The sequence below is a fragment of the Camelus ferus genome, chromosome 14, assembly GCF_009834535.1.
Source record: "Camelus ferus isolate YT-003-E chromosome 14, BCGSAC_Cfer_1.0, whole genome shotgun sequence".
NCBI classification, from domain to species: domain Eukaryota; kingdom Metazoa; phylum Chordata; class Mammalia; order Artiodactyla; family Camelidae; genus Camelus; species Camelus ferus.
Genome location: NC_045709.1, coordinates 25,111,854 through 25,138,616, shown reverse-complemented (window position 1 = coordinate 25,138,616; position 26,763 = coordinate 25,111,854). Strand labels below are relative to the sequence as shown.

At 55.6% G+C, this 26,763-nt stretch overlaps 1 protein-coding gene across 1 annotated transcript; it reads left to right on the top strand.

Moving 5' to 3' along the window:
• The first annotated feature begins 789 nt into the window (after window positions 1–789).
• On the top strand, window positions 790–26,444 carry TMCO3 (transmembrane and coiled-coil domains 3). The gene is made up of 13 exons (XM_032496574.1): window positions 790–928; window positions 4,307–4,830; window positions 6,434–6,613; window positions 7,734–7,925; window positions 9,131–9,259; window positions 11,206–11,298; window positions 14,168–14,354; window positions 15,039–15,156; window positions 22,239–22,434; window positions 23,792–23,942; window positions 24,469–24,548; window positions 25,237–25,386; window positions 26,186–26,444. Exons 2-13 carry the CDS (start codon window positions 4,387–4,389, stop codon window positions 26,297–26,299), a joined length of 2,034 nt encoding a protein of 677 aa, XP_032352465.1. The 5' UTR covers window positions 790–928; window positions 4,307–4,386; the 3' UTR covers window positions 26,300–26,444.
• The last annotated feature ends 319 nt before the right edge of the window (window positions 26,445–26,763 follow it).

Genomic DNA, 26,763 nt, shown 5'->3' with positions numbered 1-26,763 from the left:
ATTCCGAGTCCTGCCGTTCCCGACCCTGAAGTCCAGGTTCCAGTCACCTGAGCCACTGCCAATGCTCAAAGGCGCTGTCCCGTCCACTTCCTCTCTCACCAGACGCTCGCCCGCCCGAAACGTCCCTCCCTCCCCGTTCACCTGGCTGCTCGGGCTTCCAACGGAGCACTGCTCCGAGTGCCCCGCCGCTCGGGGCCTGCATCTCGTCCACGATAACCTGCACCCGGGTCACTGGTCAGGCCCCCGCTGCGTGCCTCCTAGCCTCCGGCGGCGCCCCCCGCGCGCGAGCCGCCTCGGCCCGGCCCCCAGCCTCCGACCCCGGGCCAAGCACCGGACCCCCAGCCCAGGTCCTTCCCGGACTCCCCCTCCCGCCCCTCGGCGCTCCCCCAGCCCGGGCCCAGGGGGAGCCGAGCAGGAGGCGATGCCGCGGGCCACCTACCATTCTCCCCAGCGCTCACCAGCTTCTCGCCGGCCCCGACCACCTCCCGCCCCGGCCCGGCAGCGCCGCGCGAGTCCTTGTCCTCAGCCCCCGGGACACCCGCGCGGTGAGGTGGCCGCAAGTCTGGGCCGCGAGACTCCAACTCCCGGCGTGCACTGCGCCGCCCGGGGGCCGACGGGATCCAGGCCACAGGCCGCCTCTGATTCCCGACGTGCACTGCGCCGCCTGGAGACCGACGGAACCCACGCCCCGCCTCCTTAAAGGGGCCGCGACGCTCTCCTGGCTGCGTCGGCGCAGACGGCGTTCTGAGAGGGCTGCGGGCGGCCAGGGGCCTCCCGGTGACTGACCGCGTCCCCATCCCCGTCCCCGCCCCTGGGGCGGCCCCGCCGCCGTCTGGGAAGGGATGCGGAGAAGCCGTGTCCCTGTCCTGCCCTCAGCCTCGCGCGCCGCAGAGCTGAGCCCTGTACGCGCAGCGGCCGGAACGTCCGGGTGAGCGCTGCGCGGCGTTCGGCGCTGGGCCTCGGGTGCGGCCTGAAGTGCGGCCCGCGGGGCTCCCTCCCGGGCTCCGCCCCGGGGTCTCTCCTCCCTGGGGCCTCTCCGCCCCGAGCCTGCCTCCCCCGGGGGTCCCCTCTCCCCTCCCCGGGGGTCTCCTCTCCCCGCCTGGCTCTTCGCTCAGCTCCGGCCCGCTCGCCCCCCTCCTGGCGGTGCGCGGGGACGGTTTTGCACCTGCGGGCCCTTTTCCAGACCCGCGCACCTGGCGGTGGCCCCAGGATGGCGGTGGAGGTGCGGCCCCGGAGGGTGCGATGGGGGCGCCGGCGGGAGCTGCGCCGCCCGCCTTAAGTCGCTGGTGAGGCTGCGGACGCCGCCAGCCGCCGCCTGGACCAGTCTGCACCCTCCGGCGTCAGGTGTGCGGGGTGAGCGGGCCGCAGGAGGCCGCTTCTCCGCGGGCCCCTCGCGGTCCCGGCTCCACACCTGCCCCCAGGCTCCTTTCGGGTGTCGCCGTCAGCGCCTGAGTGCAGGCCTGGGGCTCGAGCGTGCGCTCATCCAGGTACGAGGCGGCTTCGCCTGGTCCCCGGAAATGAGGACGCACGGTGAGCGCCGCGAGTGCGTCTCCTGCGGGGTCTAGCTGCTCCGGGCGGAGAGGGGACTTGCAGACCGGCGCGCGTCTCCGTGGAAGGTTGCTGCTGGTCCCAGGAACGGTGTCAGCTAATGATTTTAGTGCTTTCCTAAGTGTGGAAGAGGCAGGAATCCGGGTTCCTAAACGTTTTCCCTGAAGTGTAACTGTGTGTTTCCCTGAGGTGTAACTCGGTTTTGCCGGCTTTTCCCCCAGCACAGGATGCCTGGGCCCGAATTCCTTGTGGGCTGCGCTGTGGGTCGGCGACTCCAGTGCCTGACGACTTGACATTGTAGAACCTGGTGGGAGGGACGTTTTTAGTTGACAGCCTTCTCGCATTTATACGTTTTTCTGATCATTTTTTGGATCAGAGTGTCCAAATTTCTTTTATTAGTGTCTCAGTGATTAGGTTACTTAATGAAATGATTGTGTTTTGTAGGGTTTGATTAACGTGAAATACTTTTTTCTTGTTTGTGTTTTTTCCTTCCTCTCCCCCTTTCTTACCTCATCTCCAGTTCCTTTACTAACACAAATCAGCCATAAATTGTATTTACAGGGTTGTAAGTGCTTTATTTTAAGAAGTATACTGTACTTCATTCAGTTTGTTAAAGTGTAAAGTATGCTCTTCCAGGAAGATCCTCCGCAAGTTACACTGAGGTGGGCTCCTTCCACTGGGGGGGTCTCTTCTCTCCCTTAGGCCTTTCCACAAGCTCCTCCTTAGTTGCCTGTTTCGTGCCCGACCTGGAGGTATTGGAGGTGTCAGGAAGGAATTCTCATTTTAAACCGTCTGCTACAAACACTCCTCAGTTTCGTTTTTTTAGAGGTGTAACTAGTGCTATACCCGTTGACCTGTTCCAGCCACATCCATACTGCTTGTTCCAGAATTTCCTGCCCAGAGCCTGGGGTGGGCACATTCTGGACCAGGTCAGTGCCCCTACACTTAGGGCCCGGGTTCACCTGGGTGGACAGGGCACCTGGGGCAGGCTGTCCCAAGAGCCTGGCCCAGTTGGCCTCTGCCCAGCAGACAGTGGCTGCTATGCTAGTGAGTTGAATAAACTAGATTCTTTTGCAGCAGTTTGACCCTCCTCAGGGTCCCTCCTGCTGCCTTGTTACAGCCACTGCCTCTGCTTCCCAGACTCCAGACAAACAGAAAGTATTCGTTTTGAAAAATGTTTAAAGTGACCGTCCTGAAGACAGGCTCTAATTCTTTCTTTCCTTTGAAACAGTAGAAGCTTAGCAATTAAGTGAGTCATTAAAATAACAAGTCAACCATATTGCCAGGTTGTGATAGGTTAATTATTTATTTTTAAGGTGGTAACATTTACTTTAAGTTGTGTGAAAAGCGAACTCGAGTAATTCCGACAGCCCCTTCTCATTCACCTGCCTCAGTGGGGAGGCAGGGAGTTCAGAGTCCTGGATGTGTTAGGTCTGTGTAACGTTAGGAGCCAGCGTATCTAAACCTGAATTGCAATGGAAGTCTCCTGACTTTTTAAGCAGAATGTTGAGCCAGAACAGTCCTTAGTGGGTGACTTTTGATTGCCATTCTGAACATCGGCCACTCTCCCATCCTCCTGTGGTGGTCTTTCCAGGGTCCGTTGAGGTGTGTAGAGCAGTCAGCCCTCCCCAGACCCCGGGGCTGCTACTGTCGGCCGAGTTCTTTTGTGTTCTCATAAGCTCTGTTTGGTCTGCACTTTCTACTGGCGTCACTTCTTGGTTTGATCAGAATTTTCTCTCTAGAAACACACTCTCACTTTTGCTGCATCTAATCTTCTTTGCCTGGGAAACCAGATTAAACTCATTAGACTTTGGGTTTACAGGTGAAATTAAAGTAATAGATATGTTGTGAAATAAACAAGTCCTGTGGAAACAGCAAGTTTTGTTTTATTTTTGGAGTAAGGACTTGGGCCTAGTGGCTGGGTTTAGGGGTGTGTTTTAGAGCGTGTCTTCCCAAGGTCTCCTGTGGTGGTCACTCCTCCCTTATGCCTGCCCCCCATCCCCACCCCGTTCTCCTGCCTGTGAGGCAGTCCTGTCTCAGTGGCCTTCTGATGCAGCTTCCACCTGCCCCTTGATCGCCCTCCTCTGGGCGCTGCCCACCCGAGGGCCTGGGGCTCGCGCCCAGGGGGCCTGTCTGTGCCCTGCCGACCGGGGTAGATTTGTATGTACTTCTCAGGGAGAGGACCAGGAGTTGGGAATCGGACACAGAACGTGCTCTTGGTCATTGTATTTTGTGGGTTTTTTTCTTTTTTCTGTCCTTGACATCTTGCTAGCATCTGACTGTGACTGATGGCGATTTGGACAGAATTCTGGGTGACTCTGGGAAGCCAGCAGCACAGCAGAGCCGGTCGGAGTAGCTCAGTTTCCCCTGCGCACCCACAGCGCTGGCTCCCGGAGCCGCTTGCCTGGGTGGGGAGCAGGTGGTGTTTTCTGGCCTCTGATACACAGACGCTCTTAGATAGAGTTGGTTTTTGTCTTTTGCACAGGGTAGATTTAGGAGATACATGAGGCTGAGTTTTCCTTAAAAGAATTGCCTTTCAATTTGGATGTAACCTTTCATCTCCACTGTCCACCAGGTACCACACCCTGTGACTCAGTATTTGACTACAGTCCAGCTGTAATAAATTGTTCAAATGTGAATGTTAACTTAGGAAAAATGACGTTTTCCTCAGAAAAGTGATCGTTTTTAGTAATTACTTAAAACTTTAATCTCAGTAATGAGTTGTTCAACTATATGTGACCGTAAATCTCTTTTTCAGCTCAAAATGTGCATCTAACATGCAAGTCAAGCTCAGCAGACGTCTTTGGACTGCGCTGCCCTGTCCTCAAGGATCCAGTCATGTGGGGCTTGGGAGGGCTCCTCCTGTGGCTGCTGCTCCCGCCCCTTCCCCTGCCAGCGGGCGCCGCGGAGCATGAGGAGGTGGCGAGGCAAGCCATCAAATTGCACCGGGGCAGAGGGGCGGCGGCCACCCAGGGCCGGCGGTGGGTCCTGGATGGGTGCAGGAAGCTCTCTGGGCTTCTTCGCCAGAAGACTGTGGTTCTTAACAAACTGAAAAATGCAATCAGAGCCGTGGAAGCTGACGCCAGCCTCTCGGATGAAGAGAAGCTGTTCCAGGTGCACACATTTGAAATCTTCCAGAAAGAGCTGAATGAGAGCGAAAACTCAGTCTTCCAGGCCATCCACGGCCTCCAGAGAGCCCTGCAGGGGGACTACAGGGACGTGGTCAACATGAAGGAGAGCAGCCGTCAGCGCCTAGAGGCCCTGCGGGAGGCGGCCATCAAGGTCAGTCCCGGGCGTGGGCCGCGGGGTGCGGTGGCAAGTGGGAGCCGTGCGGGCCTTTTGCGGCCCAGCAGGGGCAGGAGAGTCAGTCCCTTTCCACAGAGACTTCGCAGATCTGCATTTGATCCCTCTGCATCTTCCCGAATGCCTTCTTCGAGGTGGAGACCCCAGGCACTTAAACTCGCTACTCATGTCATCCCAGAAAACTGATGGGAAATAAGTCCCTTGTAACTGCGGCCAACATTTCCAGTTTCTGACCAGAATTCCTTGTAGTGTGAGGGTCCACATACTGAAAACAAAAATAAGTAAAGTTTGTCTTAAACAAATATATGCATTTGAATTAAAGATTTTGGTGAAGTGTAGTTTTAAAATGATGAGAAGAAGCTGTCCCTGTGTCGCGTGTGATATTTGTGCAGCTTTCAAAGCTGTCATTTAACCGTCCATTATGTGCCGGGAACTTTAAATATAAAAGCGTCATTTCATCTCCATAGAACGGCTGTGGCATCATCCCACAGCCTGAAAAGTAGAGGAGACACAAACTTAGTGAACTTCCTTTTTTAACCGCACTGTGGTGTTTTTGGTGGAAGTATGGTACTAGGTAATAGCTGGTCGGGGCGGCCGCCAGCTTGACTGGGCGTCTCGTCTGGCGTGTGTGCTGCGCAGGCTGCGTTGTTGTGCGTTTTGGGAGATAGACCGCAATGCTGTCTCCAGAGCAGGGGCTCCTGCCTTACCAGATCCTTTGGGCAGTTGAGACATTAAAAGTGTTCAGTTTTAAAGATGGATTTTTAGCGGTATCGATTTGAGGTAGTTTTACTATAAAACCAGAGCAAACACGAGTGTGGGTGATACTGATCCAATATGCCTGCTTTCTACGACTCACGTGAACGGTGTTCCCACTGGCGCTGGCCCTCGTTCCTGCCTCTGAGGGGTCCAGACAGCGGCACGGGGTGGGGGGGTTGGTTGCTGAGTGGAGATGCCCAGGGCCGCGCGCCCCGGGGCTGCCCTGCCGCTCACGGTGCCGGCTCTGCCCACCTCTTTAAGTGTAAATACTTGCTCTAGTAGCAAGGCTGTTGCTTTAAGGCAGCTTGAGTTTAGACGGTTGTGTAATGTATATGTGTTAAAACCTCCTACCAGCACTGCCCATCAGTTTTGTGAGTAATTAACGCTGTCAGATTCTTCTGGAATATTCCCCTTTGTAACTTGGAGTTTGACTGTGTGTGTTCTGCTTGGAAATTTACAGCTGAATTGTCCAGTGCCATAGTGGTTTCTAAAGTACAGCTGTACCTCTGTGCATAGTAGGCGCTGTGCATAGTAGGCGCCGCGCCTGCAGCGTAACTGTGTTTGGGGAGTGGTGGTGTGTGAGGCGGTGGCCGTCAGAGTCGACCTAGAGTCATGTGCTGCCTCGTTGACGTGTAGTGTGAGGAGTGTCCCCGGGATGGTGCTCCGTATGTGTGAGGGACCCGGGCCCTCGGCTTCCCTGACGTTCGTGCCCAGGAGGGCCCGGGAGAGTGTGTGTCTGCGGAGGGCCCGGCCGGCCAGCTGGGTGGAAGCCATGTCCTGGTTTGCTCCTTGGTAAGCACTGCTCTCTGTTTCTCAAAACGACCAGGAGGAGATGGAATACGTGGAGCTTCTGGCAGCAGAAAAACGTCAAGCTGAAGCCCTTAAACACCTGCAGCATCAAAACAAGAGCTTATCCATCCTTGACGAGATCCTGGAAGACGTGAGGAGGGCGGCCGACCGCCTGGAGGAGGAGATAGAGGAGCACGCCTTTGATGACAACAAGTCGGTGAGTGGCCGCCGCCCTGCCCGCTGGGCTCCCCGAGCGGGTGTGCCGTGGGGCTTGTTTGCAGGTGTGTTTTGAGTGCAGCTGGAACGTGAAGAGGAAAGCGCTGTGTGCCTTAGAAGGTGATGGGGTGGCCTAGCAGAGGGACACGGCGTCCCCCGACTGCCCCCGTGTTCTTGTCCACCCCCCTCTCCGTTTCCAGGTTTGCCCTCAGGCGGCTCGGGCTCTGGTCTCAGGGAAGCCGGGCCGGGCCAGTCGGGATCGGGGTGGACCTGCCAGCGGAGTAGCCCGCTCCTCCCATGAAGCCGTCTCAGGTCTGAGGCAGGCTGTCAGATAGCTCACCCGTTATAACAGATTCCAGATTCTTTAGAAAGGCGAGACTTGAGTCCAGAGGTTGACTGTGAGTCGGGGGGGGGGACCCAGAAGAGGGTCAGGCAGTGATGACAAACCAGAGGAGGTTAACGCCCTGGAAGCTCTCTGAAGCCCATGCTTTAAGGCCGTTTATGTTGGCTTCGCTACGAGGCTTGTGATGAGCCCAGCCTCCGGCCCTGCTGTCCTCCCGAGATCAGGAGTGGGGCTGAAGGTCCGCCCTCAGAACTGGCTTGTTCCTCTGGTGACCAGCCCCATCCTGAAGGTACCTGGGTCCTTTCCAGCGTTACCTGGCTAATAGCAGCTCAGGTAGGGTCAAGAGCGGCTTGTCATGAACAGCAAGAAGCTCTTTCTTGACCCCTATTGTTCTGGTGTGATTTCAGGAACTGGGGACAAAAGACCAAATGTAAGAAAAGGTGTTTCCATCGGTCTTCATCACTCAGGAAGTTACCTGGGTTTGGGAGCTGTGAGCCGGGAAAGGGGATGAAGACAAGATACCTATTTGTTGCCACAAATGACAATGTCACACACCGAGTTAGGTGATGTGGGTGTTTGGAAGTAGCAGAAATCCTAAACACGTCCATCTTTAAATCACTTTTTTAAGTGAAAAATTTTGCCTGATTTTCTAATCTATTGGTCTTTTGCCACACTTGACAGAATGCTGAAATCATTCCTCTGTATAGGGTTTACTCTGAAGTTTGAACTCGAAAATGTCTCGTCGGTTTTAGTAACGTAACATGGGTCTTTCTTACAGGTCAAAGGGGTTAACTTTGAGGCGGTTCTGCGGGTGGAGGAGGAGGAGGCCAGTTCCAGGCGGAACCTCACCCGACGGGAGGTGGAGGAGGACCTGGGCCTCAGCATGCTCATCGACTCCCAGAACAACCAGTACATTCTCACCAAGCCCAGGGACGCCACCATCCCGCGGGCGGACCACCACCTCATAAAGGTTGCCCGCGCCGCCCCACCCGGTCCACTGGGGGTGGGGGGACGCTTAATTTTCTGGGTGTCACACGAGGGGGCACAGCCTTCTCCTAACGGGTTCCGCTGGAATTCTGTTTTCTGTGATTTGAAACGTTTTCTCTCAATTTAAAAATTTCTTCCAAGAGACTAAGGCATTTTAATATTTAAAGTGAAAATTAATCTACTTTTGAGAATTTGGAAGATTTTCGAAGTTAGGAGTTGCTGTGATGAGGTCAGAGCTTCGACGATCTGAAAGCCCTTTTCACTGGGCGGCTCACTCTACCGGGCAGAGAGGTTGGGCTGTGACTTGGCGTGCGTTTGTCCAGGTGTGTGGTGCGGCCGTCTTCTCCAGTGGTGCCACTGCCACAGGGCTGTGCCCTCGGGGCGGGGGGCAGGCCTAGTGGGAGGACGTGGGATGACTTCAAGTTGATGGTGTGGTTCCAGATCAGTGCGTTTGGACCCAAGTGAGTGACGGGCGTGAGGGTGACCGGTGCACCCTGCTCGGGACCTGGATAAGTTGCTGGGTCTCCAGCAAAGCTCCCTGATGCTGGAATCTGCTCAGGAAAAGAAACCAAGGCTAAGAGCCCGCTCTTACAGACGCTGCCAAGACCAGCGGGCTGCAGGGGACAAGCGGTCCCCACGGGCTCGTCCTGAGCGCTGACCCCGTGTTGGCTGTGTCACGTCGGCAGGGCTGTTGCCATCCTTGGTTGTGACGGGGATGGAAACTGGGAGGGGCTGTGTCTGAGGATGACAGAGTCCCCGGGAAAGGGTGGGGCTGCTGCTTCCCTGTTGGTAATTGACATGCCTTCTGGGGAGACATTTTGAGGCTGTGACTCTCCTGCTCCCTGTCACACTGTGACCAGGAGCTTTAGCACAGCTGATGGGTCTGCTCTGAATCAGTTGTCACTGTGATGGTCATGTGGTCTTCGTGGGGGGATCAGTGGTGAGGGTGCCCCGGCCCCGAATGCTGAGAGGAGGTCGGTGCGCCCAGTCTCACGGGGGCCGAGATGGGGCCCGAGCTGGCAGGCACTTCCGACCCCGAGGAGCAGGACTCATCTGCTCCCAGGACATGCGAGCGCCTCCGGCCTCCGCATCAGAGCCCCGTCCACCTGCCGACTCCATGAGCTCCATGACTTTCTCTGGCCACCTGGTACGAAGGTTGGGTTTCTCATCTGTCTCTTCTTATGTCAGGACATTGTCACCATTGGGATGTTGTCCTTACCTTGTGGCTGGCTGTGCACCACAGTAGGACTGCCCACCATGTTTGGATACATCATCTGTGGTGTGCTCCTTGGACCCTCGGGACTCAACAGCATTAAGGTAAGAACAAAACCTAACTGTTTAATATCTGGCGAACTTGAATTAATGAAGATAGCAGTTTCTTATAAAGAAGGTGCCCTTTGAAGTTTCAGAAGAAATCTCTCAAGCATAAGAGAGTCTTTTTCTTCATTCATTCATGAGTGACTTGACCAAGGGAAATGACCCTGTTCATGTGTTTAAGATTCTGTTTGCAGTAATGTGATGGACTTGGTTGTTCAGACACTGAAAGGGGCTAAAAGTGCTGGATTAACGTATTTTTAAAACATGCTTCACCCGCTGAGAAGCTGTCATGGTGAGGACGACCCAGCCGAGGTGTGGGTGTCAGGCTGCTCTTGCTGGGGGCGTTTGTGAGCAGGTGGGAGTGGGCTGTGTCCTTTGCTGAAGACACTTTTGGACAGAAACGACAGATTCCCAGGCCTTTGTGGGCTTCAAAATGTGTCCCTAAAAAAACACAATTTGGACAAAATGGAAAGAGAATGCTAAGAAAAGGTGTGCTGGGTCCCACACGGAAGGAGCTTCTGGTACAGGAGGCGGAGAACAGGCGACAGCGTCCTCAGAACCTCTCTGATGACTGGGGTGGGTGGCTCCACCTGCAGCCTCACCCTGTCTGATCCCACACCTGTGTTGGGGCTGGAGGGCCTCTGAGCTGAGGGTCCCCACACAGGCAGCGCCACCTAACCCTGACAGCAGGCAGGCCTGGCTGGCGGGGACGTGCAGCCACTGCCACCTCCAGGCAGGGTGGCCTCTGGGAAGCGTGGCTTTAATTCAGTGTTTGAATAGGTAATTTTCACACAATCAACACAGTATGAAAAGCTGTAGGTGAGAACCCTTTGCCTGCCCTTGACCCAGCTTCCTCTCCAGGGTGTTTGCGAACAGTAGCAAACAAAATGTATTTTCCCCTTCGTTTTGTCTTAATGGCACAGACACCACATAAGCAGATTCAGGCTAAGTAAGTAGGTGACAGATCCAGCTGGACACTGTGAATATTCCATTTCCCAGTAGATCACCTGCACCGTGGAAGAACAACGTCATTACGGTAGCTACGGATGCAACTCCAAGAGCCGACTAGCGGCTGTGGGGCGGTTAGTGGAGGGAGAGTAACAGTACCGACTGTCTGTCCTCTGCTAGGGAGTTAACGGGCTTCCGTTTTGTAGGTCGGGAAGTACAGGCGTAGGTGTGTTACTTTGAAGTCACGTTACAGCCCGATTTAAAAGGGGGAAAGTAGCAGAGAGGAGGCATAACGCCCAGAAGACATAAAAGAAGACAGAGCGAGCCTGGTGCTTCACGACGATAAGCGTGTGGAGTAAGCTTCCCTCTGAGAGGCTGTCGAGGAGAAAGTGCAGTAACGAGACCGAGTGAAAGTAAAGCGACTGAGGCAGCTTGGACGTGAAGGGAGGGGGTGCGGGTGAAAGCGGGGCGGGGTCCGAGGCGTCGCAGCCGGCAGACCGCGGGTGCCCGGCGGGGCACAGGGCACAGGAGTAGCCGGCGTGGCGGGTAAGCACCAGCCTCTGCGGGAGTGCGAGGCTCGGAAAGCACACGGCACCTCTGAGCCCCTGCTGTGCGGTCAGATGCGTCCCGAGGAAACCCCACCCAGAGGAGGGTAGGACGCCCTTCCTAGGCAAGCGCTGAACTCGGGCCACTGCCTCCCCACTCCACGGAGGACGCGCAGGAGAGGCGCCAATGGAAACAACGGTGGCAGTTAGTGACCTTGGAAACAGGTGATCATGAGCTAGTTCCTAGAAAATAAATAAAAATACCCCTCCAACTAATCAAGAAAAAGGAGAAAAACCCACCAGAATCGGGAAGCCCAGGTTATCTCAGACACAGAGGAAAGCAGGGTTTTGGGTGGGGTCCCGCTGAGTCTGTCAGGACAAGATTGTTTGTGAAGCACAGGAGACTGTTGAATGTGTTGAATCAGATGGTGTTAAAACTCTCTTGTTTTTCAGTCGGTCGTGCAGGTGGAGACGTTAGGAGAATTTGGCGTGTTCTTTACTCTCTTTCTCGTTGGCCTAGAATTTTCCCCAGAGAAGCTGAGAAAGGTGAGTCCTGTTGGTCTGACTGTCATTGCTCTGTGTGAGCCTCGGCCCCTGCTTGCTGTTTACGCTGGTTTGTGACTTGCCTGGCAAGTTAAGTGTGTTTAGGACAGAATGTGACGTTTTAGTTTGACGTTATTTTGGAACAAACTTCAAAAGATAACAGTTTTTAAAAAAAGGTGAAAGTTCAATGAGTAAATGAAATTAGCTTTCATGTGACTAATTCTAAAATAAGTCTGAGAAATGATACATTCAGTCACTTCTGGGGGTCCCTCCAAGAAGGTCCAACACCTTCAGAGGCCATAGTATCACAGGAATTGAACGTCCCGTGTGTTACCCTGGGAGAAGGTTCCTGGTTCTAATTCCTAAGTAAATGGCAGGTTTTGACTTCCTGTTCCATCACTGTAAAACGAGGTGTCTGAGAGGTCAGTGGTAGTTGGGACCGTGTGTGAATAAACACCGAAACAGTGGAAGCAGCACTTCCTCCTGAATGTGTTTGCTTTCAGAGTTATTGGCTTGAACACTGCAGTGTTTCAGGATGGAAGTGAATTAATGAGGAGCTGGTTTGTCTTTGCACAGACGCACACAGAAGAGGGAAGGCTGCTGGGGGGAGAGGAGCGTGGCTGGTTACGAGCCTGGTCCCGCCCAGTTTTGCCTCCAGCTTGAGGACGCCAGTGTCCCGGGCTGGACCTAGGTGCTCGCCACGCTCACGTCCTTTCCCTGAGCCTCCCGCTCCCGGGTCTGTCCGGGGGGAGACTTTAGTATGAGCGCCTTGGGCTCTGTTTTAAAGCTAACCCGTGAAGGCGGTCAGCTCCTCGTTGTAGTGTGTTACACGCGAGCTGAAGCAGCCCGAGTCCCCTGGCTAGACTGTGGCAGAGCTCCTTGATGGAGGCGGCGCAGCCGTTACAAATACTGTAGGAATGGGCAGTCACAAAGGGAAACATGTAAAAGTGCCAGAATGCTACATTCAAAAGAAAACCGTGGGCCTTCCACGTGACTCCGGCAACGCACCAGGAGCCCAGACGCGCGGGAAATAACGCCCCTGGCAGCCGCGGGTGCCGGTCCCCCCGCCCCGTGCTCTCAGACCCCCTGGGACGCCAGGCGTCCCTCCACGACGAGCAGCAGCGAGCTTCGGCCGAGGCCTGGCCCCCCAGCGCCGCCTCCTCTCTGGCCCCGCCGCCTCGGCCTCCCCCTTCCCTGGTAGAAGCTCCACTGGCCCGTCAGCTGCTTATTCTCTCCTCCTCCCAGTGCCCTCCTTGCTGGCCGTTCAAAGTCGGGTCCGTGTTTTCTCCACGTGCGTTTGTGTCTTTTCCACTTCTGGCAGGGTTACCTCCACATCTTAATTTCTGAATCCAGAGTTTAAAGAAAATTGGCCACTTTCCTGGGTCCTAAGGAAAACTGGCCGAATTACTCCTGTGACCTCTGGGGATGTGTGTGCAGCAGCAGGGGCAGAGGGAACCCGGCGGGGACACGGGGCCTCCAGGGTCTCGGGGGCAGGGGTCCCCTCACGGCGGCTCTGAGGAAGCACGGCCCCATGGGGGGCACCGCTGGCTCCTCTGGGTGAGCTGTGGGATTGGGAGCCAGGCGGGCGGCGTCACCGCACGGCCTTCTCAGCCCCAGCGTCCGCTTCGTGGGGAGACGCGGGTTTCGTCTCGTCTGGACTGTGACGGTATGTTTCCCGGCACTGTAGTGGTCAGTGTTGGATGGGAGAGCGGGGTTCCTCAGTGTGACGTCTGCTGCCTTCATCAGCGTGACGACGCTCTGTGGCGCTTTGGGGTTCTGCACCTGGCGACGCAGCCTGGGGATGGGTGGCTTGGGAAGGCACATCTGCTTTGTGAGTTAGGGGAGAAGCTTGGTTGGGGAACAGGCCCCTGTTGGGTGCCTTTTGGTCTAGGGTGAGCTGGGGGTCTCTAATGTCCCCTTGGCTCTGACGTCCCCAAGTGCCAGAGACAGTGGCTGCCCCCTGCCGGGCAGCCCTGACCCTGAGCTGCACCGGGAAGGTCTCCCGGCCTCCCTAGGCCCGTGGGCCCAGGGTGCAGACGGTCTGCTTCGGTTTTCCTTTCATTTCTCAGGGGTATGTGACTGACACAGCTGTGGAGCAGCCTCAGGTGAGCGCTGCGATTGTCCTGAGCTGACAGGACTCCTGCCCTGTGGGTCCCCCGTGCGTGTGTCCAGGTGGGCGCTATTCAGGAGGGTTTGTACGTACCTCCAGTTGCTGGAAGGCTACTCTTAGGTCATTGGTGAAACCCCCAGAGGCCTGACGGAAAACCAGTCAGATATGCCTGAGTTGAGGAAGTCCTCCTTGTCCCCTGTCCCTGAGGACACGCTTCTGTCCTGCCTACTCGTGCCCTTGACTGGCATTTATCTGCAAGGCCCCCAGTGCCTGGTGCCCCCAGACTCCTCCTCACGTAGGTGCGACATCACTGGAGGTGGCGCGTGGTTTCTTCTGGTATCTCTTCCTGCTTGATGACGGGCGTTCCAGACTCTGGTGGCTGCTCACGTGGGTGTCAGGCACTGTCTGCAGTCGGCATGGTTCCTGCCCCGGCAGGGCTTCTGTTTCAGGGTTTCTGAGGATGTGTGGGGTTGTTGGCAGGAGTCCTGGAAATCTGAACTTTTGAGAAACAGCTCTTGAGGGTGGACCTCTCCCCTCCTGATAGGACAATGGGGCCTGGTCGGCCAGTCACAGCTGAAGATGGACAGCGCTCCATGTCGGGGCTAGGCCTCTGTTCAGTTACCTGTGGGCTTCTGCCGTGTGGCCTGGGGCTCCTGTAGCTCATTTCCTGAGGTCAGACACCCCCGTGGTGGGCGAGCAGGTGGCAGCTGTCCCGGCTGTGGTGCCACCATGCCTGGCGTGCCGCCCTGTGTTCTCTCCCAGGTGTGGAAGATCTCCCTGCAGGGGCCCTGCTGCATGACGCTGCTCATGGTGGCCTGCGGCCTGTTGTGGGGACACGCTCTGCAGATCAGGCCCACTCAGAGCGTCTTCATCTCCACCTGCCTGTCCTTGTCCAGCACGCCCCTGGTGTCCAAGTTCCTGGTGGGCAGCGCCCGCAGCGAAAAGGAAGGTGGGTGGCCGTGTGCTCTGCGGTGCTGCAGCCATCACCGCTGTGTGAATCTGCCCCAGAGGCCTGCTCCCCACGGGGCCACCTGGTGGCTGTGCACACCTGTGCTCGTGTCCTGCCAGGGACCCCTGTTCCCCCAACCCCTCTGGACCGAGAAAGAGCCCTCTACGTGCTCGTGAATGTGGGTGGTTTGGGCCCCACTTAAACGAATCTGTGTTGAAAACCACCCTGTGGAATGCGGGTCAATGTGACGCCCACCTGCAGGGCCTCCTCACCTGGAGGCGGTGAGTGGAGCCTGTCAGAGAAGACCCTGCTGGGGGTGGGGCGTGCCTGGCACTGCCCGGCAGGTGAGGCGGGAAGGGGTGGCCAGGTCACTCTTGACCAGTGGGGGGTGGGCACAGCGAAATGAGCGTCAGTATCCAGGCCTGTCCTGTTCTTGCTTGCCGCGCCACCTTGTAGTGAGGTGGTTCTGTAACTAGGCAACAAGTGACGAGTGGAAATAAAATATCCTGGAGGTTTTCTTTACAAAAAATTGTTTAATCTTTAAAACGTTTCAGTGTTTCTTCTCAAGAGGTTTTAAAGTGTGTATTCTTATTAAAAGTATCAAAATTATTTCAGTTATTTTGAAAATGTGCACAATGACTGTTTTCACCTGAGACGCTGTAAAGTGAGGCTTCTCCCAAGCAGGCGATGTGGACTACAGCGCCGTGCTGCTCGGAATGCTGGTGGTGCAGGACGTGCAGCTGGGGCTGTTCATTGCTGTCATGCCCATGCTCATCCAGGCGGGGGCCGCCGCACACTCCAGGTACGGACTTTACTTCACATCACAGTTTGTTTTTCTGGTTTCAAATCATTCGTTTGTCAAAATATAACTTAATACGTCTTTCCAAAGGCTCAGTGAGAGCCTACGTGGCACAGGTGAGAGGCACAGAGTAGCAGTGGAGTCACACTGCGTGGGCTCAGACGCTCACCTGTGCATCGTGGGCCAACTACCAACCTCATGCTTCCTCGGCGTTGTCACTGTAAAGTGGAGATGACAGCAGTACTCACCTGGTAGGGGAGTTAGGGGTGAGTGAGCTGAGATGTGAAAGTGCTTGGAACACACCTGGACGCTGTGCGTGTGCGTGTGCGTGTCTGTGAGCTTTGTGTGTGAGGGCCATCGTGGGCCTCCTTGTCACCGTTGCCCCAGTCCCTCTTGCTGTTTCTGGATGAAATAATCCAAAACCGACACTGCACTTGCTTAGGTTCATGTGGAGAGAGAAGCCAAATGGGAAAAATAAATTAAGCCAGGAAGATGTGGGTTGTGTTGCACATACTGTCATGACAAGAGTACCTGCGAGGGAATAAAGGCACTTGGAAGACAGCGGGCGCCCTGCCAAGCGTAAAGGTAGGCTGCACGTGGGTGGGCTGTGAACCTGACTTTGTCGTGAACAAGTACACCATGTGCGTGTGAGTACCGTGCTTTGCTTCCAGAGGCTGCGCTTGCTTTATCTGTTACAGTAAAAGGAGAGCGTTGGTCAGAAACGGGCAGGCCTTCTGAAGTCTCTCTCAGAATCACTGGCGTGCTGAGGCCCGTCGCGTTCTTTGCTTCTGCCTCCCCCCTTTCGTGCTTGCTCATGTGCTGGCCAGACGCTGGCCCTTGTTGAGCCAGACGGCGAAAGCGGACGCCCTCGCCTCCTGCTGATCTTACAGGCACGGCGTTCGTTTTTGCACTGTTCAGTGTGACGTTAGCTCTGGGATTTTTGTAGATGTTCTTTGTCAAGTGGAAGGAAGTTCCCTTCCAGTCCCAGTTTGCTGAGAGTGTTTATCGTGAAGGGGTGTTGGATTTTGTCAGGTGCTTTTTCTGCGTCCTCTGATAGGAGCGTGTGGTTTTTCTTCACTAGCCGATTTACACTGAGTGGTTTTTGAAAGCTGAACCAGCCGTGCACACTTAGAATAAATCCCACCGGTCATGATCTACGTGGAACTCTTTTTGTGCGTTGCTTCATCCAATTTGCCAATATTTCATTGAGTTTTTTATGTCTAAGTCCACGAGAGATACGGGTTTGCGGTTTTCTTTTTCTGTTCTCTTTTTATGTGGTTTTGGTATTGGGGTAATAATAGGTTTATAAAATGATTTGAGAGGTATTCCTGCCTCTTCCATTTTCTAGAAAATATTGTATAAAATTACTGTTAATACTTTGTTAAATGTTTGTGGATTCTCCAATGAAACCATCTGGGTCTTGAGGTTTCTTTTTGTGGAGTTTTCTTAAATTACGGATTCAATTTGCTTAGTAGTTACAGGGCTACTCAAATTATCTACTCATATTGTTGGCTGCGGCTAGTTTGGTTTTTTGAGGAATTGGTCCATTCAGTTTCATTTATCGAATTTAAATGCAAGGAGTTGTTTCTAGAATTTCTTTATTTTCATTTTGCTGTAAGAGCCGCAGTGGTAGCCTCTGTTCATTCTTTATTACTCTTTTCTCAGAACCAGCCCCTTGTTTCATCGACTTGTCTCTTTGTTTCTCTGTTTTCAGTTTCATTGGTTTCTACCCTCATCTTTACTGTTTCTTTCCTTCTGTTTGCTCTGGGTGTATTTTGCTCTTCTTTTGTAGGTTCTTGTGGTCTGAACTCAGACCACTGACTTGAAACTGTCCTTCTCTTCTGCTGTAAGTATTCAGCGCTGTAAACGCCTTCACAGCACTGTTAGCTGCACTCACTTACTTCTATCCACTGTGTTACTTTCATTTAGTTAAGTGCATTTTTAATTTTTGAAGCCTTTCCTTTGACACTTCCTCTCCGACCTGTGGCCTCTTTAGAAGTATGCTGCTTATTTCCAAGTGTTTGGCGGCTCTGCTGTCTTTCATCATTGATTCTGGTTTGGGTCCGCTGTGGTAAGAACACACACTTTGTGTGATCCCAGTTCTTTTGAGTTTGCTGAGGTCCATCTGGTGGCCCCGGACATGGTCTGGTAAATGCCCCAGAGTCACTTGAAAGCGGAACGCGTGTTTGGTGGTGTTGAGGAGAGTACTCACGCTGTCTGTCGGGTCCCGGGTGCTGGCTGTGTGCTCGGGTCTGTCTGCGCGCTCGCTGGAGCTCTGCCGCTTGACGAGGGAGGCGGTGGTGAAGCCCAGTTACAGCTCCTGTCTGCTGCTGCTTTGGGTCCCGTCAGCTTTTGCTTTGTCTCCTCTGGGGCTCTTTGTTTGGTGCACACACATGTGGGACCGTCTCGTTCTCCTGGTGGGCAGCCCCGCTTGTCACTCTGTAGGACCCCCTGTGTTTCCAGTGACTGTCCTGCTCTGAGACCCACTTTGTCTAATACTAGCTTTTTTAAAATTAACGTGTGCAGTGGTGCACCTGCCCCACCCTGTACGTCAGCCGCTTATGCCGTTGTGTCTGAAGTGAATTTCTTACAGACGACACACTGTTGGATGGTTTTTTTGATCCACTCAGCAAATCTCTGCCTGTTTTAAGTGGTGTGTTGAGACCGTTGACATTTAAGGTAATACTGCCGTGTTAGGGTGTGAGGCTCTCACTTTGTTGTTTGGTTGTTGCTTTGTTGTCTCTGTTTCTTGCTCCTTTTTTTCATTTTGCTTAGCTCCCTGTGGGTTATTTCTAAGGGTCCATCTTGATTTGTTTGTAGTGTCTGTGAATAATTGCTTCGTGTGATTTCTTTGTGGCCGCTCACGGCATCGCAGTGCCCCCGCAGCTCGCTCAGCCTGCCGTCCGCGCCTGGCTGCGCATGGAAGGTCTCCCCAGCTTCCGTGCGGTGGGGGTCCTCCTTTTCTCTCGGGGCCCTTTGCTCCCCCGCTTCTTAAACGTCATCGTTGTCTTTCTCTACTTAACGCTGAGCACCACGTCAGCTGGTGCAGAAAGCCGCGTCAGTATCAAACGGGGCGTCTCCAGCTCCCGGGAGCGTGGCTGTCCTACTCGCTCCTCTTGCCCGTCCTCTCCTTCCTCCCGTCTCAAGTCCAGGTCTCCTCCCGCCTGGGGACTCGTCAGGTCACTCCTGCTGCCGCTGGCGGCGCATCCTCTCGGTGTCCTTTGTTCCTGGTGGGCGCGGCTGCCGGCCCTCGGTCTGCAGCAGACGTTTCCGTTCCTTTCGGAGCTCGGAGGTGCACTGCTCCCCCGGCCTCCGTGGCCCCAGAGGGGAGCCGGCTCAGGCCCGTGTTTCTCCACAGACGGCTCACGGCTGCTCTCTGGCTGCTCTCGGGAGTTTCCCTTGCTTTTAGTTTTCAGAAGCTTAGTTATGACGCGTCTTGGTGTCTTGGTTTGGGCTCCGCAGCAGACACTGATCGCAGACGTGCATTTCCCACAGTCACAGAGGCTGGAGTCTGGGATCAGGGTGCGAACCCCCCGACCTGCCCTCCCACTGTGTCTCGGTGCAGGGGAGGGGGGCTCAGAGCCCTCTGGTCCCTTCTCGCAAGGCCACTCATCCAGTCGCAGCCCCTCGTGACCGCGAGGAAGCCTGTCAGCTCCCAAAGGTCCCTCCAGGGACCGCACCGTGGCTCTGGTGCTGGGGTGGGGGATGCGTTCAATCCCGACGCCCTCTGGTTGATCCCATGTGGTGCTCGCTCGCCTTTGAGGCTGGGGGTTTGTAACTCCTGCCCGATTTACTGGTTTTGCCTGTTGCTTCCTCAGGACTGTCAGCCCCTCCTGCCCTCTCCTTCTGGGGGTCTGTCTCTGAGACACGTTTCCATCTGTCGTTCCGACTTGGTGAAGTCTGTTGGTCTGTCCTCAAGCTCCCTGGTCCAGCCTCTGGCACCCCCCGCTCCACGAGCCTGTCCAGCAGGTTTCGTCTTGTTTGGTGGTATGACTTGCACGTGAGTCTTTTTGTAACTTCTGTTTCTTTGCTGAGATTTTCTATTTTTTCATTTGTTTCAAGATAATTTTTAATTGCTGTTGGGTCATTTTTATGATTTAAAATGATGTAGAATCTTTGTCAGACCAGAGAACCCTTGTCCTGACGTTGGAGCTTCATCAAGCATGGCTTCCCGAGTCTTCGTGTGATGAGTGGTTTTCAATTGTGTCTTGGATGTTTCACATCTTATGAGTCTCAGATCCTGTAATCATTTTTTAAAGGCAGCGGTGGCACAGCAGTGTGGGGCCCCTGCAGCCACGAGTCAGACACTGAGATGGGCGTGCGGGAGAGGTCACGGCCACGTGCATCCTGATGGCTGGAAAGTGGAGCGGCCCCCACACCCAGTAGCTAGATGAGTAAACGTGCTCTGCCCACACAGGCCGGCGTCCTTCCACACCTGGAGGGACGAGGCGCCGATGCCGCCCCGTGTGGAGCCCTGGTCCACGCGAACAGCCGACTAGTGGTTCCCGGGCCAGGGGCAGGGGACGGGGTCAGTGCTCAGTGGCATAGGTGGCAGATACGGTCAAGGTTGAGGTGATGGTTGTACAGCTTTGTGAATATGCTAGAAACCACTGCACTGTATGCTTTAAATGAGTGATTCATAAGGAATGAGGTTTATATCAAAGTTGTTAAAAATTATATTCAGTATTTTATCTACATAAGGAAGAACATGGAGACTAGAAATAAACGAGGTGTTAACGATTTTTCTGCTGGTAGACTAATGATTACTGTGATTCTGCTGTGTACTGTATACACGTCTCTGTATGACTTGGGAAAACCTCTTTCCAATTTTGATAACCAGGAAAATTTATGGTAAAAAAAGTTCAAAGAAATAAAATCAGTTGTAATGTTAATATGAACATTGCCTCGTTATCGAGGTTTATTCAGAATTATTCTTGATCTGTCCTAAAAGAAAGAACTTCTTCCCTCCAGACGCTTCACAGGTGAAGAACAGGACACGGGGACTGTGACGAGAACATGTCTTTAAAAAAAGTAATTCGAATTACTAGGATTAAAATCTTGCAAAACCATAGAAGTTCTACAAGAAAGTGTGGATGAAAGCATTTCCAAGTATTGAGGGTGCGGGGGCCGTTCTACTTCAGGCAGAACACAAATCCCAGGAGGCGTGAAGGACCAGAAGGGTGGCCGGCGTCACCGAAGTCTTGTGTTTTGTTTAAATACACATGCACCCGCACAAACACACATACACAGGCACACGGACACGTGTGTGCACACGTGTGCACACGTGTGCAGGAGCATACTTGGTCAGCAGGTCAAAGACAGATGGAAAAGAGGTGTTTGTACACGTTGTATCTTATTTTTTAAATTGAAGTTTGCTTGATTTACAGACAGAGGGTTACGTTTCCTATTTGATAAAGATCTACAAATTAATGAGAAAAGTGAGACTGACCCAGCTCACACGCAGGTGAGCAGGGAGAACAGGCAAGTGCGAGATGCTCCCCGTCCCACCGAGGAGGGGCCAGCGGCCCTTCTCCCTGCCGCGACGCGATGCCCGGGGTGGGGGTCTGTCGAGCATGGGCCGCGCACGAGCTAGCCCACAGAAGCCTGTCCGACACAGCAGAACCTGCCCGCAGACGCAGGACACAGACACGTGGTGCAGGCAGGTGGTGCCGCACGTGCTCAGCTACTCCCGGGAGCAAAGCTCTTGCCGACACGGGAGCAGGTGGAGAAGTGAGGACACAGGATGGGGTGTCCTCGTCGTGCACGTGCAGTACGGGTGTGGGGCACAGGTGACACTTGAGCTAGTGGGAACATCGCAGGGTCGTCTTTAAAGAGATTGGCTTGGGCTTCTTGTGTGTGTGTTTCTGAGCTGGTTGGCAGTGTGTGCGACAGACGGGGGCGCTGGCTTTGAACACAAGCCTGGCGTGGAGCCGTCACCGCGACATGGGCTCTGTTGGGATGGCGCTCCTGTACCAGCTCACTAAGGCAGCCCGACACCTGAGCAACTGTAACTGCGGGCTGGTGTGGGACAGCACGCCTGTCTAGGGACTGGGACGGGTGGACGGTGTGTGTGAAGGGCCCACAAGCAGACTTCCAGTGTGGGCAGGAGCCAGGCAGAGGGTCACAGCAGGGGAGGGGGCGGGAGCGGCTGGGACCACTTCAGACAGCAGGGCCTCTGAGGCAGGAATGTACAGGCACAGACCCTGGGGCGGGGCCTGTTGAGGAGCAGAGGGGCCATGGGGAGGGGCAGCTGGGGTCGCGGGGGCGGAGCGCTGGGTGCGGGGGTCCAGCCGTGGCCGCTGGGGTTGGGAGATGGGCAGGACTTCAAGCCCATCCTGTTCCTGCCAGGTCTTTGGACCCGCTGTCTCACATGGACTGTCTGTCCTGAGCATTAATAGGCCAGTGTGTTCACCGCACACACCCTGGGACGCGTCTGGAGCTGCGATCATCGGCCTGACTGCGGGGGTGAATTCTCTCTTAGCAGCCAGATTCAGTCTTCCGTCAGGAACTTTTAAACCAGGATTTCGGGCTGACTGGTTTCCTAAATACAGTGGAGAGCTGGGGCCAAAAAAATACATTGCTAGAAATACTGCAAATACTCCACAGTGCCTTTCTCCTGAGGGTCTTTGGGTTGAGATCTTAAGAACGTATTGAGCTGGGAATAGCATATTCTGAAAAGAGCCTAGTACAGAGTCCTCTCCACGACTAAACAGACATAAAACTCAGAGTTCTGGCTTGGGATAAGGGAACGCTTTTCTGAAAGTTGCTGGGATCCCGGCCTTGCTCGCTATGCTGAGCCCACAGCAGTGTCTCCGTGCGACGTTGCCTCCCGAGACCTTCTGTCTGCTGTCTACTGGGACGCGTGAGCTGTCGGCCGGGAGCCAGTGCGCCCGTGACGCGTGCTCACTGGAACGCAACTCGGCTTCTGTATTTAATTCAAGTAACTTACTTTCTGAGGTTAATGCTTGAGGAGTTTTACTTTAACATTCAGAAATGAAGCGTGTGTGGTTTGGGTAACTTGTTTTGTGGTGGGAGGGGAAACAGCAAAGGCCGTCGCATGGTGAGTTGGCCGCTCTCTTCCGCAGCGTGGCCGTGGAGATCGCGCGGCTCCTGGCCCTGGCCGGCCAGACCCTGCTGTCGCTGGCCGCGGTCCTGCTGCTCTGCTTGGCCATGAGGACGTTCGTCGTGGGGCCGTACTGCCGCAAGCTGCACGCGGAGAGCAAGGGGAACAAAGAGATCCTCGTCCTGGGCGTCTCCGCCTTCACCTTCTTCATGCTGACGGTAACCCTCAGTGCCTGCCTTTTGTGGTCCGCCGCTGTTGGTTCCTCAAGAGCCTGTGCTCGATTCTCCGTCTTGTTTTACCTGAACGCTGTTAGCGTTCTATTCTGCGCATGCCGTGCCGCCTGGCAGTGCTCCCCGGGCCCGCGGGCGCCTGCTGGGTGAGCCCTGGGGCGGTGCCCACCCCGGCTTCAGCTCTCTGTCCATCCTACCTAAGTGGGAGGAGCAGCTGGGGACAGTCGTCAGTTCTCTGTGACGAGAACCTTCTTCCCCACGATGTGGGCAGCTGAGCAATGAGGCTTGTTTTGGAAGCAGCCTTCTCACTTGAAGGACAGCTTCTCGTGAGGGAGTCGGGGCGATCCTGGGAGACCCCGAGATGTCTGAGCTGTGTGGGATCAGCAGACCACAGATAGCCCCCAGAGAGAAGGAGGCCCGGGGTCACACGGACACCCAGACCCGCCTCACACGTCTGGACACTCAGGTCTGTGATGGACCCTTGTTTTCACATTGCTTCCTCCAGTTGTTCGGACCGTGTCAGACAGGAGTTGACAGCACAACTCTGAGTTGTCCCCACCGGCCCTTGGGTCTTCTCTACCCCGTGTCCCCGGAGCCCTGGCCGCAGGTGCCGGGCTGGCGAGGTGCGGACGCTGAGCTGCCGTGTGACAGGCGTTAGGAGCCGCGGGGAGTGAAGCTGTGTCCACCGGGGCCCCGTGTGTTCCTGGGGCCCGGGGCCCCTTCCAGGAGAGTGTGGCCCCAGGACCGGGCCCGTGTGGGGCCTGCACGTCCGCGGCTGGTTTCCCTGGGTGGCTGAGCCGGTCCCCCGCCCGCGTCCTCACTGACACGGTGCTTCGGGGGCCGTCAGTCCTGTTGGGGGCTTCTTGTCGGCCTTGGGGGTTTCATTTCCCCGACAGCCAGCGAAGTGAGCACTCTGTGCTCCCCGGGGACGGGCTCCTGGGGACAGGCTCCTCAGGGACAGGCCTGTTAGCGTTTTCAGGTTGTTTCCTATTGGTTACCTGCTTACTCATCTGTGGTTTTATACGTTCTGGCAAATTTTTGTCAGTTTTTTTTTTACTGAGATGAAATTCACACAGCAGATTCCCTGTTTCAACCAAGTCAGTGTGCAGTTCTGCGGTTTTTGGCATATTCACGATGCGGTGCAGCCGTCATTGCTGTCCAGCTCCGGCCACTGTCGCCCAGAAGAACTGTGTCCCTGTTCTGCCTGCCTGGGCCCTGCAGAGCCGCACTGCTGCCCTCTGTTCCTGCCACGCCGCTGCTCGTGGAGACAGCCCACCAGGTCCAAGGGGCCGGGGTGGCCCTCCACTGTGCGTGTGCCTGCTGCGAGGCATGTCCTTCCCCCTAGGTCACCGAGCTGCTGGACGTGTCCATGGAGCTGGGCTGCTTCCTGGCCGGAGCCCTCGTCTCCTCCCAGGGCCACGTGGTCGCCGAGGAGGTTGCATCCTACATGGAGCCCGTCCGCGACTTCCTGGCCATCGTGTTTTTCGCATCCATAGGTGACCTCCCCCTCCGAGGAGACGCCGCACTGGCGTCTGTTTGCGCAGGCTCCCATAGGAGCTGGTCTCAGAAGGGGAATCTTACATAAAAGCAGGGAACGTTTGACCTCAGGGACGTAAATCAGTTGGTCATCCTTCGTGGTGCTCAGTGGGTTGACGTTGGAGCGTCAAAACGAAGTCTGGGAGGAAATCCTAACTTTAATACAAAAACTAAACTGGTGCTGCCTGGAGTCCCCGTGTCTGGGTCTCTAGCTGGTAAGGGAGGCTGTGGTCACACCTGAAGTCACAGCACGTCTCTCTGGCACCTCCCTGTCCACGTGCCTGCACTGGGCCCGCAAGGCCCCAGGAGACCCCGAGGTTCACATGGAAATGGGAGGGGGGTTGCACTGAATCACCAGGCTCTCTGCTGAGAGTCTCTGGGTGAGAGGGCAGGTTTGGACACCCTTCCTGTCCCTGACGGAGGAGGGGACACCAGGGCCTGGGAGGCTGGCCCCCGAGCCCAGCACGTGACACATCCGTCCTGCAGGTCTTCACGTGTTCCCCACCTTCGTGCTGTATGAGCTGTCCGTCCTGATGGTGCTCACGCTGTCGGTGGTCGTCGTGAAGGTACCAGCCCCCCTGTGGCCCTGACGGGGAGGTCACCTGTTGTGGTTGTGCCGGCCACGCAGCGCCCCTGCTGTCTGCCTGAGCTGCGCCGTCCCCCTAGCACCACTGAGCCGTGCGGGGCTCTGGGAGCAGGGTGATCCTTCGTCTCAGGACTTGTGCTGAGGATGTAGAGTGAAAAAGTGGGAACTGGAGGAACCGCTTTCTGGCTCCTCCGGGAAACCTGCCCTGTGATTTGACTCCTATCCTGAGTGAGTCTGGGAAACCACTGCCCCACCCTGTGAGGCAAACGGGCTTTTTAACAGCCACTTCCCACCTGTCTGTTCTCCGGGACGACACATTGTTGAGGTGGGACGGGTGCCTGCTCAGTAGCTGCCTGGCTTTGCGGTTATGAAACTGACCCGAGGTTTCCAGAGTCCCTGGTGGCTGCGGAGCTGCTCTACCCGCTCCCAGCTGTTGACGCTGGCTTTCGCTTACGTCTTATGAAAAGTAAACCTTCCATTCTGAACGCTGCATGACGTTTAGTGCTATGAACTTAGTTTGGTGGGAAGGCCCCGCTTCTGCTGGTGAACCTGAGCCCCTGCTTCCCGGGGCCCAGGTGGCGTATCTGGACAGTCTCTGTCGGTTGGTGTGTCCCCCTGTGGGTGGGGCTCAGGGCTCTGGCCAAGCCAGTGACCGGCCACCCTCACAGTTTGTCCTGGCAGCCCTGGTCCTGTCCCTCCTCCTGCCCAAGACCAGCCAGTATATCAAGTGGATCGTGGCCGCGGGGCTGGCCCAGGTCAGCGAGTTCTCTCTGGTCCTGGGGAGCAGAGCACGCAGAGCCCGGGTCATTTCTCGGGAGGTGAGTCTCTGCCCGCTTGGCTGCTGGCGGCAGGGGTCGGGGCAGGGGTGGCCGCGGGGCTGGCCCAGGGCAGCGAGTTCTCTCTGGTCCTGGGGAGCAGAGCGCGCAGAGCCCGGGTCATTTCTCGGGAGGTGAGTCTCTGCCCGCCTGGCTGCTGGCGGCAGGGGTCGGGGCAGGGGTGGGCTCAGGGGGTGAGTCCCCGGCTCACCCTGCACTGACGCTCCTTCTGCAGCGGCAGGTGTGTCAGGAGGTGGGACAAGGTCCCTCCAGGGCTTCCCGTGAAGGACGAGACCCGCCCTCACAGCCAAGGCCCTAGCTTGCGTGTCGGTGGTGCTGAGAACCGGGAAGGTGTGCAGTAAATGCCATCTGACCTGCACCTTCGGCGCCCGAGACCAGGCCGGGGTCCCGTCTGCTGGGATGACGCCGGGCCGGGCCCGTGGGTTTGTAGGCACACGGCCTCCTCCGTAGTTGTTTCTGTTTGAAGCTACTTGTGACCTTGGTCCCCTTCTGCCATCTGGGCTGCTTTTTGCCCTTTTGGAACTTGCAAGGCTGGATGCTTGAAGCCAGGACAGGGTCTGCCCCCTGTCCCCGCCTTAGGCGACCCAGTCCTGCTGCTGAAAAAGCCCACCCTCTGAGGGACGCCCGCCCACCTGCCCCTGACAGGACACGGGGACGCTGCTGGACTCAGACTGAAACGGTCTGCGTGCGTCTCAGTGTCAGGGAGAGGGCGCACAGGGGTTGGGGGGTGGGGTGGGCGCACCTCTTCTGAGCAGGGATGACGCAGCCGCACCTGTTGCAGGTGTATCTCCTCATCCTGAGTGTGACCACGCTCAGCCTCCTCCTGGCCCCGGTGCTGTGGAGGGTGGCCATCGCCAGGTGTGCGCCGAGACCAGAGAAGCGGTCCAGCCCCTGAGCACCCATGGGGCCCGGTGGACATTCAGGGTCTGTTGTCCACGTCCTGCGACCTCCTACGTCGGGGACTGGGCCCTCTGCTCACAGGTCCTGGTGTCACTGCTGAGTTTCAGAATCTCCCAAACAAGCTGTCGCGCTCAGCTGACGCTGCACCTCCTTCCTACAAACTGCCTGGACTGTTTGCCTGGATGTGCCTTTTCCTGAAATTATGTTAACTTTTTAGTATTTCATCAGTTTGTGTTCTTTTGGTAAAGAAAAAAATTGAGGCTTTTTTATTTATTGTTGAACTTTACTTGTAATCTGTCAATATTTGTTATTAAACGTTTCTGTGATGTGAAATTTTAATTCTGGCAACGGGTTTGGAAGGTCACTTTTAATCCTTAAAGCCTATGTTTTCTAAAATAAGACAAATGTCTTATAAACATCTACTTGCTTTTTAGCACAATTTTAAATAAAACACTTTCA